Genomic DNA, 12,252 nt, shown 5'->3' with positions numbered 1-12,252 from the left:
TATTGTGTTGAAATGTATATAACAGGCGGACGGTTACATGCTATGCGTTCTTAGAACCAGAAGAATGACGTTAACAGGTCTTTCTTCTTGAATTGATGAGAAGAAAGGGCACAACATACAACATGTGTTTGGATCATGGACGCTAAATCTACGACGTCAACAATCACTTCTACGCGTCTATCGTACTTGTAGATGGATTATGATGTAAATTATTTGTTGTCAAGTGTTTTTAATAACAAGAAATAATTTTAATATTGTCTATAAGTGTAATTAAATAATAAACACTTACTTACGTTAATGCGTCTTTGAAAAATAAGGTGAGTTATGATAAAATGAATATTTTAAGATTGCAATTTAGTCATGATACATTTCATTAGATTAACAGATAATTTGATATAATTATAAAAGTATTTTACGTTGACAAATTGTTTCCTTTTTTTTATTGTTTAATAGTAGTAAATTTAAATTATTTTAATTGTTTAAAAATGAGGTTAAATGTGAATATAATAAAATTTCAGTATTTATCAAATAAATTGTCATCTTGCAATTGTTTACGTTCATACCAATTTAACTTTATTTCTAATAAACATGGACAATTCTCGCAATTCAAAGAAACGATCCGTGGAGAAGGATAATTCCGTTGCATCAAAACATTGTAAAACTGCATCTCCGAATAATTCTACTTCATCGGCAAAATCAAAAGCTTCTTCAAAAACAACAGTAAGTAATTTTCCTGCATGTTGAAATTTTTTACTAAGTCTGACAATTCAATAAGTATGGTCATCAAACCTAAGAAGAAGGTAATTGAGTTAACTATGAATGTTACAAGATAAATTGTATTTATTGCTTAAAAAAAGAATGATCGAAATTAAATGGAATTGCTTATTATTTAATTCTCATTTCACATAATGAGAAAGTACAGTTATTATAATGAATTTTTGGTTTTTATTAGGCTCGATTATCATCCGATAAAAATACACTTCCATCTACTTCCAGAGCAAACAATCAATTACCGGAAAATTCATTGAAAATGGAAGTTGACATGGATGAAAACCTTCCGAGAAATTTTCAAGATATGAAAAGCCAGCCTAGACAACCTGGAAAAAATAATCATAATGATGATGATGATGATAGTGAAGATGATAGCAATGATAAAAGCGATAATAGTAGTAGTGAAAGTAGTAGCAGTGGTGATAGTGAAAGTAGCAGCAGTAATGAAGATACTAATAATGATGATGACGATTGGGCTAATAATAAATATAGATTTTATGACAGTGATGAGGATACTGAAGACGATGAAGATGATGATGAGGATGATGATGCTGATAATAACATAGATCTCAAATCCTCATCAACTTGTCAACTTCATTCTACTGCAAAAGAGCAATTGCTTGGAGCTATATCTATAGCTTTGCGACATCATTTAAGCTTTAAGGCGATTTTAAGTCTTTTAGAAGTGTTGAAGCTTATTCTCAATTCTAATGGTTTGCCAATCACGAAAAATGTATTTTGGAAGACATTAAATCATGGCAATTCTAGCATCATTGAGTATTATTATTGTCGATTATGTCAAAGATATTATGGTAAAAGAATTGGGAACAAATTTGAAAAATATTGTGCTTGTACAAAATATAAACCTGAATCGGCAATATCATTCGCAAAACATTTTTTGGAAATCAATCTATCTTCACAACTAAAACAGCTGTTTTCAATACCTAATATGTATGAATTACTACAATACAGATTTAACAGGATAAAAAAGCAAAATGACGCTTTAGAAGATATTTATGATGGAGCTGAATATCGTCGATTATGTTCAGACGGTAATTTTTTAAGTAATCGAAACAATTTTAGCTTGACTTTCAATGTCGGGCCACGTAGGTTGTTAAATTCATCAGATATGAATGCTTGGCCAATTTATGTCGAGATTAATGAATTGCCTCCACATATGAGAAGACAATTTATGCTATTAGCAGGAATTTATGTTGATTGTAAACCTCTGAATATTAATCATTTTTTAATTCCATTTATGACTGAGATGAAAAAATTATATGACCATGGAATTGTTTGGAAATCATCTCAAGGGGTAGAAATAACATCAAAGTTCATTGCTGTCATTTGTACCATAGATTCTGATACACGTGCAAGTATTTTACAGATGAATCAATATGATAAAGATAATGGATGTATCAATTGTTATGATAAAGGTCACAAATTGTCGGCAGAAAAGTATGTTTATCCTATATCTCAAAGTTGTGGTCGTTTAAGAACTCATAATGAAGTCGTTAATGATATGTTGCAAGCTTATAACATAAAAACAACAGTCAATGGTATTCAAAAAATATCATCCCTGACTGCATTACCTTTATTCGACATATGTAAAAATGTAGTAGTTGATTCGATGGATACAGTCTTTCTAGGTGTTGTAAAACAGCATTTTAAAATGCTGATGAAAACTCCAAATGCTCCCTATTACATTGGAAAGGCCAGTTATCGTTCATTGATAGATAAAACACTTTTGAATATTAAACTACCGAGTTGTTGCTCCAGAAACCCTAGAAGTATATCAAAATGGCATCTATGGAAACCTTGTGAATGGAAGAATTGGTTGGGATATGCTCCCGCATGTTTGGAAGGTGTTATTAATGTTAAATACACCAAGCATTTATCGTTCTTATCTGAAGCAATAGACATTCTCAATAATGATTGTGTGACACAAGAACGACTAAATCGTGCTGATGATCTATTAAAAAAATATGTTGAACTGTTTGAACAGTATTTCGGGATACCAAATTTGTCATATAATATTCATTTATTGACACATATCACAGACAACGTACGGAATTGGGGTCCAATTTGGAGTTATTCTAGATACCCATTTGAATGGTGGAACAACAAAATAATAAACGTAGTAAGGAATCCACATAAACGTATTGATGAGTTTACAACTCACTTTTTGATGTATAAATATTTTATAAGTGCTGCTTTTGAATCTTCTGTATCAACTAAAACGACTGATTTTATCCAAGATATTATGAAAACGTCGACTATTCAGTATGAGATCCAGAATTTCGTAACAGGAAAATCAGTGGTAAGATCACCATTGAATAACGAAAAATTATTATTGTCAAAGGAAAATTATCAACCAAAACTTATATCATGTTATGATGAAATAATAATCAACGGTGTAAAATTTCAATCACAAAGCTCAGATGATACTAACTTTTGTAATTCTATCATCGCTAGTGGAATGGGGAATTATGGAACAATTGTTAATATAATCTCCTTTCAACACGAGAATCGAAAAATTTTTAAAATTTTTATGCAAGAATTCCGACATATTAAATATGCATTTAATACTCAATATATTTCTCAAGTAAAACCAACAAACAATATTGTATGTGTAAGCAAGATTCAAAATATAACTCCAGCTATAAAAATTTCAACTGCTAAGAATATATTTATTTATAAATTACCCAATTGTTGGGAAATTGACTAAAGTCAAAGAAACTGATTAGCACACATAGTATTTGATTAAATACGATTTTTATTTTTAATGTTTCCTTTATTATAATTACTACGGATTAATTACCATAATTTAAAAATAGAACCTCTTTATAGTAGAAATATAGAATCATAATAGATAATTTAAATTATAGATTTTATATTTTTATAAATGTTATGGTATTTTGTAATAAGATTGTCATATTGAAATTAAAACTATTCTTCTATGTATGCATGTGAATAATTTGATAAATATACAAAAAATTCACTGATTCCTTATCATTTTATTGATGTTTTATATTAGTTATAAAATTAAGTAATTACACAAGAGTTTTTTTTTTTTTTAAGTTATTTAAAAATCCAAACGTTATGAATCTTTTAGTTGTTAACTTGTGAGGTAAAGAATGACTGTAGTTTTAGCATACTTTAAATTAATAAAATTATCAAGATTTTAGAGTATAAATATATACATATAGTACGAGATTTCATTTTAAACTATAACTTTTAATATTTTTTTTATTTATAAATACATAGACACATGAAGGAAGTTGAGGCGAAATTTTTTTCTTCCTTTTTTATCATATACATTTTTTTTTAGTAAAACTTGAGTAAAAAATAAATGAAATTTTTTATTTAGTACGATTAATAATAATTAATTAAAAAATATATTCACTTCGTTGATTGACAAAGATTTATAATATAAAATCCACTTTTTTAAAGTTCAGTCATCGAACTGCAAAAAAATTAATTAATTAATTAATGTATTTATTTGTTTATTTATTTATAAAAAAGGTCTTGATTTACTTACCAAAGCATCTAAATCAACATCCATTTGAGGTGGAAGATTTTCATCAGGCACAGTAGGAGCAGACTTTCTAAAAATAATTTTAAATTATCATAAATAAATGGTTGAGGTGATTTAAAAGCTCAAAAGATTCTTACGAAACTTTTTGTATGCTTGAATATATCATACACATATTAATAATGAAAAACTTACTGAGTAGTAGCTTGAGTTCTTTGCGTAGAAATATTTTCGATAGGAGGATATTCTGGTTCTTTACTTAAATCGAATAGAGAAACAATATTAGTAACACTATCTGCAACATCAGTCTCGTTATTTCGATCTGGAGGTAATATTAGCTTCAAAATAGACATAGTAGGATCTGGTAGAGGGTCATTTGGTTTTAATGCTCGATGCGATATAACATTCCATATGTGTTGAATGTCTGGAGATGAAACCGTTCCTGGTTCATATAATTTTTCAACACTATCAAGTAGACTATTAAAGAGAAATCATAATAAATAGTTATAATCTATATTCATCGAACTAATAATTAGTTTAAATCAAATAAATCTTACACTGTGGGTTCTAACATCATGTTGTCTAGTAAACTATCAACTGAATCTAATTGTTGTTGATTGAGTGATTTAAGTATTATTTCGTAGGATCTTGGTTCTACTATTGCTCGTTCTTCAGCATATAAAAGCTCGTGCATTATAAAACACTGTAATAAAAAAAAGAAGCTTAGCTACATTAGATCAATAATTTAATATATTTATTGAATATAATAAATTATAAATAAACTATAATAATTTAAATATACCCAAGGTTTTAATCCATCATCACTTATTTGTGGATACAGGACATGGATTGATGGTGTTGAATTTTCAGTATGAACTTTTCTAACCAAACCCACATAATTTAAATCTGCCATTGCTTTGACTAAGCTGAAAAACTCTTTCTCTCCACCCTAAAATTGAATTGAAATTAATTATTTATTTCTATATAGTATATAATTTATGTTGAAAATTTATCAACCTCCCAAGGAACCATAATATTGGTTTTTATACCACAACGATGTTCTACTGAGACATTTCTTTCATGAGTAAATCCATATAATTTTAATGATCTTGGTCCTGTTGTATTTCTAATCATCATTTTATCTTCATCTAAGAATAAAATTGAATGATAAAAATAAACGAACAAGATTTGGATAAAACATAACAGACACACAATTCGTAGTAAATTAAAATAAATAAAACACACCGGAAAGTGGAATGAATGTTCTTCCAAACATAAATCCTTTAATAATTTCTTCTTTGTTATGTTCTTCTCGATGACGATCAACTAGTGCCAAATTTTTATTCACAGGAAGTAATTCTGTTTCACCATTAGATTTGTGATTTACGGAGATTGTGGCCCATTTGTTTCTTGTTGGAACATTTTCTAAAATCTATCAACAATTAGATATTAAACATGGATCTATTTTATAAGTAGTTATTGAATTAAATTTGTTACTTGAAGATATATTGCCGTTGGAATTCGCAATTCACCTATCTCCAAGTTACACTTCCAAGCTGTTGGATTAGTTGTAGTTGTTCCGTAGAATTCTAGTTTTGATAAGACATGTGAGAATGACATGTACGTCCCTAAAACCTGTAAGATCAATTTTTAATTTGAAACAAATACAAGTAAATTAAAACGGATAAAATGATGTAATTCTAATACTAGAAACATTTATAGAGTATTGAGCAGAAAAAAAATAATACCAAACTGCAAAAGTTCATCAACTTCTTTTCACTCTCGTTTAAATCATTTTCTGAAAGATCATTTAATTCCTTGGATCCTCTATAAAAAAATTAACTTATTATATTAATGGAAAACGAGTTTATTTAAAATAATACGTACATCCATAGAAATTGAATTGTTTTGTCAACAATAGTATTACTCAAATCAACTCTGGTATTCTCATTGAGTTCATTCGTGTTGGGGCAATCAGAAATCAAAATAACTGTAGTACGTACGGATTCTCTGTTGAATGTTTAGAAAAATTTATCACTTGCGAAAAAGATTGACAGTAAAAAGGAATGAATAAATAATGATTATGAATAAAGTAACAAATTTACCCAGCTTGACGTTGTATTAATTCTACTGCTGCTCGCACTCCATCAATCCAATTGGTAAAAAAACAATCAGAAGCAGTAATTTCAAGAACTTTTTGAACCATATTAAAAGTTGGTATTTCTATTGCATGATAATCTTCTACATGTTCTAAATCTAATGCATTTACACCGAATTCCACACCTGTCAATACAATCCCAATTTCATCTTTAGGTCGGTTAAAAATCTGCAATTAATTTATTCACGTCAGTAAATCTCGAGTAAAATTTAATTCGTACAATTTCCTTTAACCCGCTTGTATACCTTTTTTTCAATAATATATTTCATAATCATCTTTGATTTCAGAACAAATTGCTCATCAACCTTTATATTATTATAAACTCCTACGTTTGTTACGAAAACAACTGTCTCCTGTAAAAGTTTGGTTTTAAATGATTCATTTATTAATAAATGCTTGAATTTAAAGGTAGAAAAAAATTTTTTAAACATTTATTATCATTATTTAATCCTCAACAATTGAAATTATTATTTACCTTGTCATTTCTTGGAGCCATTCTCATTTGTAAATATTTATTGTTGACAATTATAACCTCAAAAGCATAAAAAATAAATTTTTTTTAGTTTGAACATGAATTAATGTATAACAAAAAATGATTACATATAATTCAATTAGTAGTTTAAGAGTTACTGTCGATTCATACTTATTCCTAAACAAAACTTTATATCTATACAAATATTTGAAAGATGTTTCTGTATTTTACTTACCGGTTAGAATCTTAAATTTTTTTAGTATGATGGTATACGTGTGTATCCATAAAAAAAATTGAATAACGCAGTATATTTTGTATAACATAAAAAACTAAAAAAATAATTATTATTATTGTTTAAACATAATATTAAAAAAAAAAGTAATTTCCTATTATCGTTAATGTTTATTTTTGTTTGTAGTACTAGTTAATAAATCATCAGCTGTAATTTACATTTCAAAAATGCCACATTTAAATTTTAGACGACTTAATGGCTGTTGATAAAACTGATGTTAAATGATAAAATACCAACTGGATTATTTTTCTGAGAATATTCAATTGACCGAAGAGATTGGAGATGATAGCGCCAGAGTTAGCAACCATTAGCTATGATCATACAGCCAACCCGAAGGCTCTGAGGAAGAGGTTGATTGGAGTTTATTGTTAAAACAGTCGATGATCTTTTGGTGAGTTTTGATAATTTCTATATACAATGAAGATCATCTATCACTAAAAATAAAAACAATTAAATCATTACTTTTGAGATATTACTGTAGTGATTGATTGATTCATGTAATTTTTCTATCTCTTATTTGCTAATACCATAACGATAACATGCTATTCTTCTAGCCGACTCTTTAACTGTAGCGGTATACGAATTTTTATTGACAATATTCTATTTCTCATCAAGACATGTCACGTAGGCATAATTATTTATTAATAAACATACATTCAAAATCGTCTATCAACTTGAACTTATTATACATTACTTAGGTGACATTGACTCACTATATTTTAATTACAAAAACTTATGACAATTTTCTATTTTTCAGGTGGCAAATTATTCATTTAGATAGCTAGCTGAAGGTATGGGTAGTAATAGCATTGGTCCAGCTGAAATTTTTCAATTACTTGAATCAAATGAATCTAGTGATGTTGAAGAAACAAAAAAAATTTTTCATGATCAATTTTCATTAAGTAAGTGACGAATATTCTTATTATCAATACATACTACCATACATATTTAAATATTATAAGCAGTGTTTTACTATTTAATCTTTTAGATATTAGCAGTATGTTATTTTTTGTTTACAGCCAAAGACAGTTGTCTCGTTAATGGATTATTTGATTATTTTCTTTCAACAAATTCTATTCGAGCAATTGAAGTTCTCTCCAGTGTACGAGACCCTCACGATAAACATCTTTTAGATCGATTATCAGAAACTCTAACAAAACCTTCCAGTAATAATCAACGTGTTCAGGCATTAACCGTCTTAGGACACATAGCTCGTCGACAACCAACATGGATTTACAAGTTGACTAATCATCCACTGTTTAAGGAACTACTAAAATTATTAAAACAGGAATCTGATGCCTTATCAATAATCAGTGCATTATTATTACTGATAATATTAATTCCAATGCTTCCAGCAGCAATTGGTCCTTATCTTAATGAAATTTTTGACATTTTTATCCATCTGGCTTCATCCTACCATATTCAATCAAACAATGTTTTCACAAACCATTCTAATTTATCTGGAAAAGATCAATTCTATCTTCTACATCTGCAACTTGGACTCTATCACCTTTTTCAGAGACTTTGGCCAATGTATCCTTGCAGTCTTTTTTCATATTTACAAACAAAGTATTCAGCAAAAGATAATGATGCTACTTACAAGTATATTATCAAACCAATGCTTGATTCAGTCAGAATGCATCCTTCACTTATCACTGCTTCTAAAGATACTGAAACAAATGCTGCTAGATGGAAAAAAATGGAACATCATGATGTCGTTGCTGAATGTGAATCTTTTGCTTTAAATAGGAGTCGAGAAGAGGCCTATGTATCAAATAACTTACGAGCTACTCCACTTCTAGATCGTCAGTGTCTCTCGACTCCTGTTAATATTACTGAAGGATTATTGGGTTCTGTAACTAATAATGATAAAGATGAAGATACCTTTTGGTCTCCAAGTATGAGCATACCTCCTCAGAGCCCTAAAACTTTACAGACTAGCCATGAACCAAGATCTACACCGTCTACCCCTAATAATAATAGTAGAAGCAATTCTTCTCCACCTGAAGCTGCTATTGAAGCTACACCTGAAACTACACCAGTTAAAGTAATTTATTTATACATTTATTAACTAAGAAAGAAAGTTTTTAAATTATATAATTTGTTAAATGAATAATGAGTTACATAATTTTAATAATAAATATAATCTTTTTTTTTTTAATGTAGGAATTAAGACAGGCGTCAAGGCATACACCAATAAGCTCTGCAGTCCGAGCTCTTGGTAGTTTTGGCAATGGTGTTTTATCAAATAACTCTCGTCCTTCAACGCCTATTAGTAATAATATTAATGCATCAGCATTTGTTGCCATAACCAATACTGAGAGTAGAATTTTTTCTCAAAAAATGGATAGAATTTTTGCTGATAGACACTCCATTGTACAGGCTCATGCGATAAGTCTTGAATGTGTTGATAAAGTGGGCGATCAAAATACAAATCAAAATGGAAAAAATGATTCTTGGAATGAAGATCAAGAGGTAAATATTGTTTGGACTTTTTTCCATTAATTTAATGATATTTTATATTTCATTGATTATTTTATAGGTTTCCGAAATCGTCAGCTCGCACAAAATTCGTATAAATAATACAGAAAGACTTGAACATCATCAAGAATGTAGACAAGGATCACAGAAGAATTTATTTAATGAATTTAAAAGGCTCAACATTGATTGTAATAGGCAACAATCAGTTCCTTCAACCCCATCTTCATTAAATAATCAAAAAGTAAGAATGATTTAATTTGACATTATAATTTTTAAAGTAAGGGAGTGACTATAATTATTCATTTACTTGCAATAGGCCCAATCATCCGAATCATGTTCAGACTTGAAGCCAAGTAACGAAGTGTGCACACAAACAACGGACCTTATTCCGTATGAACATTTATTAAATGAAGTTTTAGAACCGAAAACTAAAGAACAGCAAATAACAAAAATAAATTCTGATTCGCGTTTGTCACCAACTTTAATGTTAGACCGTTATATTGAAGCTTGTGCGCGAGTCAGCTCGAATGATTCATCAGAGAAGAAAATGAAATTTAAGAAAAAGGGTCCAGACGAGGATGACAATGATAATCTAACAGAAGAAGGTTTAAGCGAGCTAGAGTGTATAAACCAACATCTGCAATTAATGCAAATGCAATTGTTTTTTGAAAGACAACGAAGAGAAGTTCATGCAGAACGTAATAGAAGACTTTTAGGGAAATTAAGAAATTCAAGAGCTCTTGAAGAACAAAATAATGCTTTAACTGATCGACTACGAATGACGGAATCTGAAGTGATAGCTCTAAAAAATGAAATAGAACAAAACAATCAAGAGAGTAAAATACTTGAAGAAAAATCTAAAGAAACTATAGAACTTTGGCAAACTAAATACCGAGAAGAGCAACAAGCTCATCGAATTTTAAAAGAACAAGTAAAACTATTAGAAATAGAGCTAAATAAAGAAAAAAAGAAAGTTTCCGAATGTGAGAAACAAACAAGAGAGGCTGAAGCAGCTTTATTTGATGCTGGTCATCAACTCAAAGATGCTTTAAAAGCTGCTAAACATGGCGAACGCCTAAAGAAAACATTAGAGAATATTCAAAAGAAATACCTTTTATTAGGAGAAACTCAAATAAAATGTTTACATAGACTTTCATCACCTGTATCAATGTCTCGACAGGAATCAGCATACATACAAAAAGCTTATGCTGAAGAAGTAGTGAATCTTCAAAGACAATTAGATTCACGTAAAGCTACGATAGATGGATTAAGAACACGATTAGTTGAATTAGAAAAACGTGAAACTGATATGGAGTCGCAATTGTTGGACCAACAACGTTTACTTCTTGAAGCACAGGAACGTAATGATGCAGAATTACGAGCAGTTGAATCTAAATATAATACTCAAGTATCAATAAATCTGCATCTTGAGAATAGAATCCTGGAACTTCATGGTAAATTAGAAGCTGCAAATAGTAAATTGGGACTAAATACCGCTAATTTAACGTATTCTGAATCTCCGAATGAACGATCACCACCATTATCTAGTAGTTTGGCATCATCAAGTGGAAGAAATCTTTCTTTTCAATCAAATACAGGAATTATGAATGATTATAATGATTCAGCTGGTGAAATTTCGAATCTTCAAGCTATTGTGGAACCTTCAGTTTCCACTTTTAGTCAATCTACAACTCCTGTGCGGCGAAAATAAAGACTAATGCCATTTAATAACACCATTTCTTTAATATAACATTAAAAAATTATATAAATAGATAAACCAATTATTACAATTATTCTAAGAAATTAAACGAATGAACTTGTCAAGGCCTTTTGTGTCTTACAATTTTTATCACCAACAGACACGAGAGAGTAATAAAAAAAAAAGTTGATAAATATATAGAAAAAAAAAAATTAAAGAAAATTTTTAGAGTATCAAAGAACGTCCTGATCGCCTTATTAAAACTAAACGTTTTTAAATGCGTCTGAGAAAATCATGAATCATCAGATTGTAATCATAAACAATAAAAAAATCTAAAAAAAAAATATATAACAAACTGTTATTTAGTTGACTCGAATTAATTGATTGTTAAATCTTTTTATCCTCATTTAAAAAAAAAAAATTGTCGATAGTATATTGATTAATTTTATAACTTATAACTTTTGCAATTTAATGAATTATTACTTGGACAAAATTTTTGAGTTAATTATTTTAAATGACGGTATTTAAATATAAATTGAATAATCATTCGGCAACCTTTTGTAAAATGCATAACCAAAGTTGTAAAAAATTAGTCTGAAATACAAATTTTTTTATATATTCAATTAGAATAAATGTATTGTTTATGGTAACTCAAAGAATTTCAGTGATACGATTGTACAACTCAAATTAAAAAAAAAAAAAGAAACATATAAAATAAAGAAAATAAACTTTTTACGTAATTATAATATTATAAATAATTATTTAATAAATAATCAAAATTCTTATAAACTGAATTAATCTAAAAAGAGATATTTTTATCGCAAAAGTATTACTTTGTTTGAAA

At 28.6% G+C, this 12,252-nt stretch overlaps 3 protein-coding genes across 5 annotated transcripts; 2 read left to right on the top strand and 1 right to left on the bottom strand.

Annotated features, from left to right (window-relative positions):
• The first annotated feature begins 143 nt into the window (after window positions 1-143).
• LOC118071707 (uncharacterized) lies at window positions 144-3,597 on the top strand. Of its 3 annotated transcripts, none has more exons than XM_035091039.1 (3): window positions 144-317; window positions 613-720; window positions 997-3,597. In XM_035091039.1, the coding sequence occupies exon 3, from the start codon at window positions 1,031-1,033 to the stop codon at window positions 3,497-3,499; it is 2,469 nt and encodes an 822-aa protein (XP_034946930.1). In that variant the 5' UTR covers window positions 144-317; window positions 613-720; window positions 997-1,030; the 3' UTR covers window positions 3,500-3,597. The 3 variants fall into 3 exon arrangements, with proteins under 3 accessions (XP_034946930.1, XP_034946929.1, XP_034946928.1); XM_035091038.1 differs by having other exon boundaries at window positions 953-3,597; XM_035091037.1 differs by having other exon boundaries at window positions 519-720; window positions 953-3,597.
• A 507-nt stretch (window positions 3,598-4,104) lies between these two features.
• On the bottom strand, window positions 4,105-7,227 carry LOC118071683 (uncharacterized). The gene is made up of 14 exons (XM_035090993.1): window positions 7,172-7,227; window positions 6,940-6,996; window positions 6,710-6,817; window positions 6,412-6,632; window positions 6,194-6,316; window positions 6,055-6,133; window positions 5,804-5,941; window positions 5,552-5,738; window positions 5,324-5,454; window positions 5,109-5,255; window positions 4,864-5,009; window positions 4,502-4,783; window positions 4,313-4,379; window positions 4,105-4,237 (listed from the first exon to the last, which is right to left on the bottom strand). The coding sequence occupies exons 2-14, from the start codon at window positions 6,964-6,966 to the stop codon at window positions 4,226-4,228; spliced, it is 1,668 nt and encodes a 555-aa protein (XP_034946884.1). The 5' UTR covers window positions 6,967-6,996; window positions 7,172-7,227; the 3' UTR covers window positions 4,105-4,225.
• Window positions 7,228-7,479: 252 nt separating this feature from the next.
• On the top strand, window positions 7,480-11,754 carry Tsc1 (tuberous sclerosis 1 protein hamartin). The gene is made up of 6 exons (XM_035090992.1): window positions 7,480-7,619; window positions 7,986-8,130; window positions 8,248-9,275; window positions 9,395-9,703; window positions 9,771-9,950; window positions 10,026-11,754. The coding sequence occupies exons 2-6, from the start codon at window positions 8,022-8,024 to the stop codon at window positions 11,418-11,420; spliced, it is 3,021 nt and encodes a 1,006-aa protein (XP_034946883.1). The 5' UTR covers window positions 7,480-7,619; window positions 7,986-8,021; the 3' UTR covers window positions 11,421-11,754.
• The last annotated feature ends 498 nt before the right edge of the window (window positions 11,755-12,252 follow it).

Source organism: Chelonus insularis, unplaced genomic scaffold (assembly GCF_013357705.1).
Source record: "Chelonus insularis isolate UGA/USDA-ARS -01 unplaced genomic scaffold, ASM1335770v1 contig_88_pilon, whole genome shotgun sequence".
In the NCBI taxonomy this organism is placed as follows: domain Eukaryota; kingdom Metazoa; phylum Arthropoda; class Insecta; order Hymenoptera; family Braconidae; genus Chelonus; species Chelonus insularis.
The sequence above is the reverse complement of the archived record's forward strand: the minus strand, read 5'-3'. Positions and strand labels throughout refer to the sequence as shown.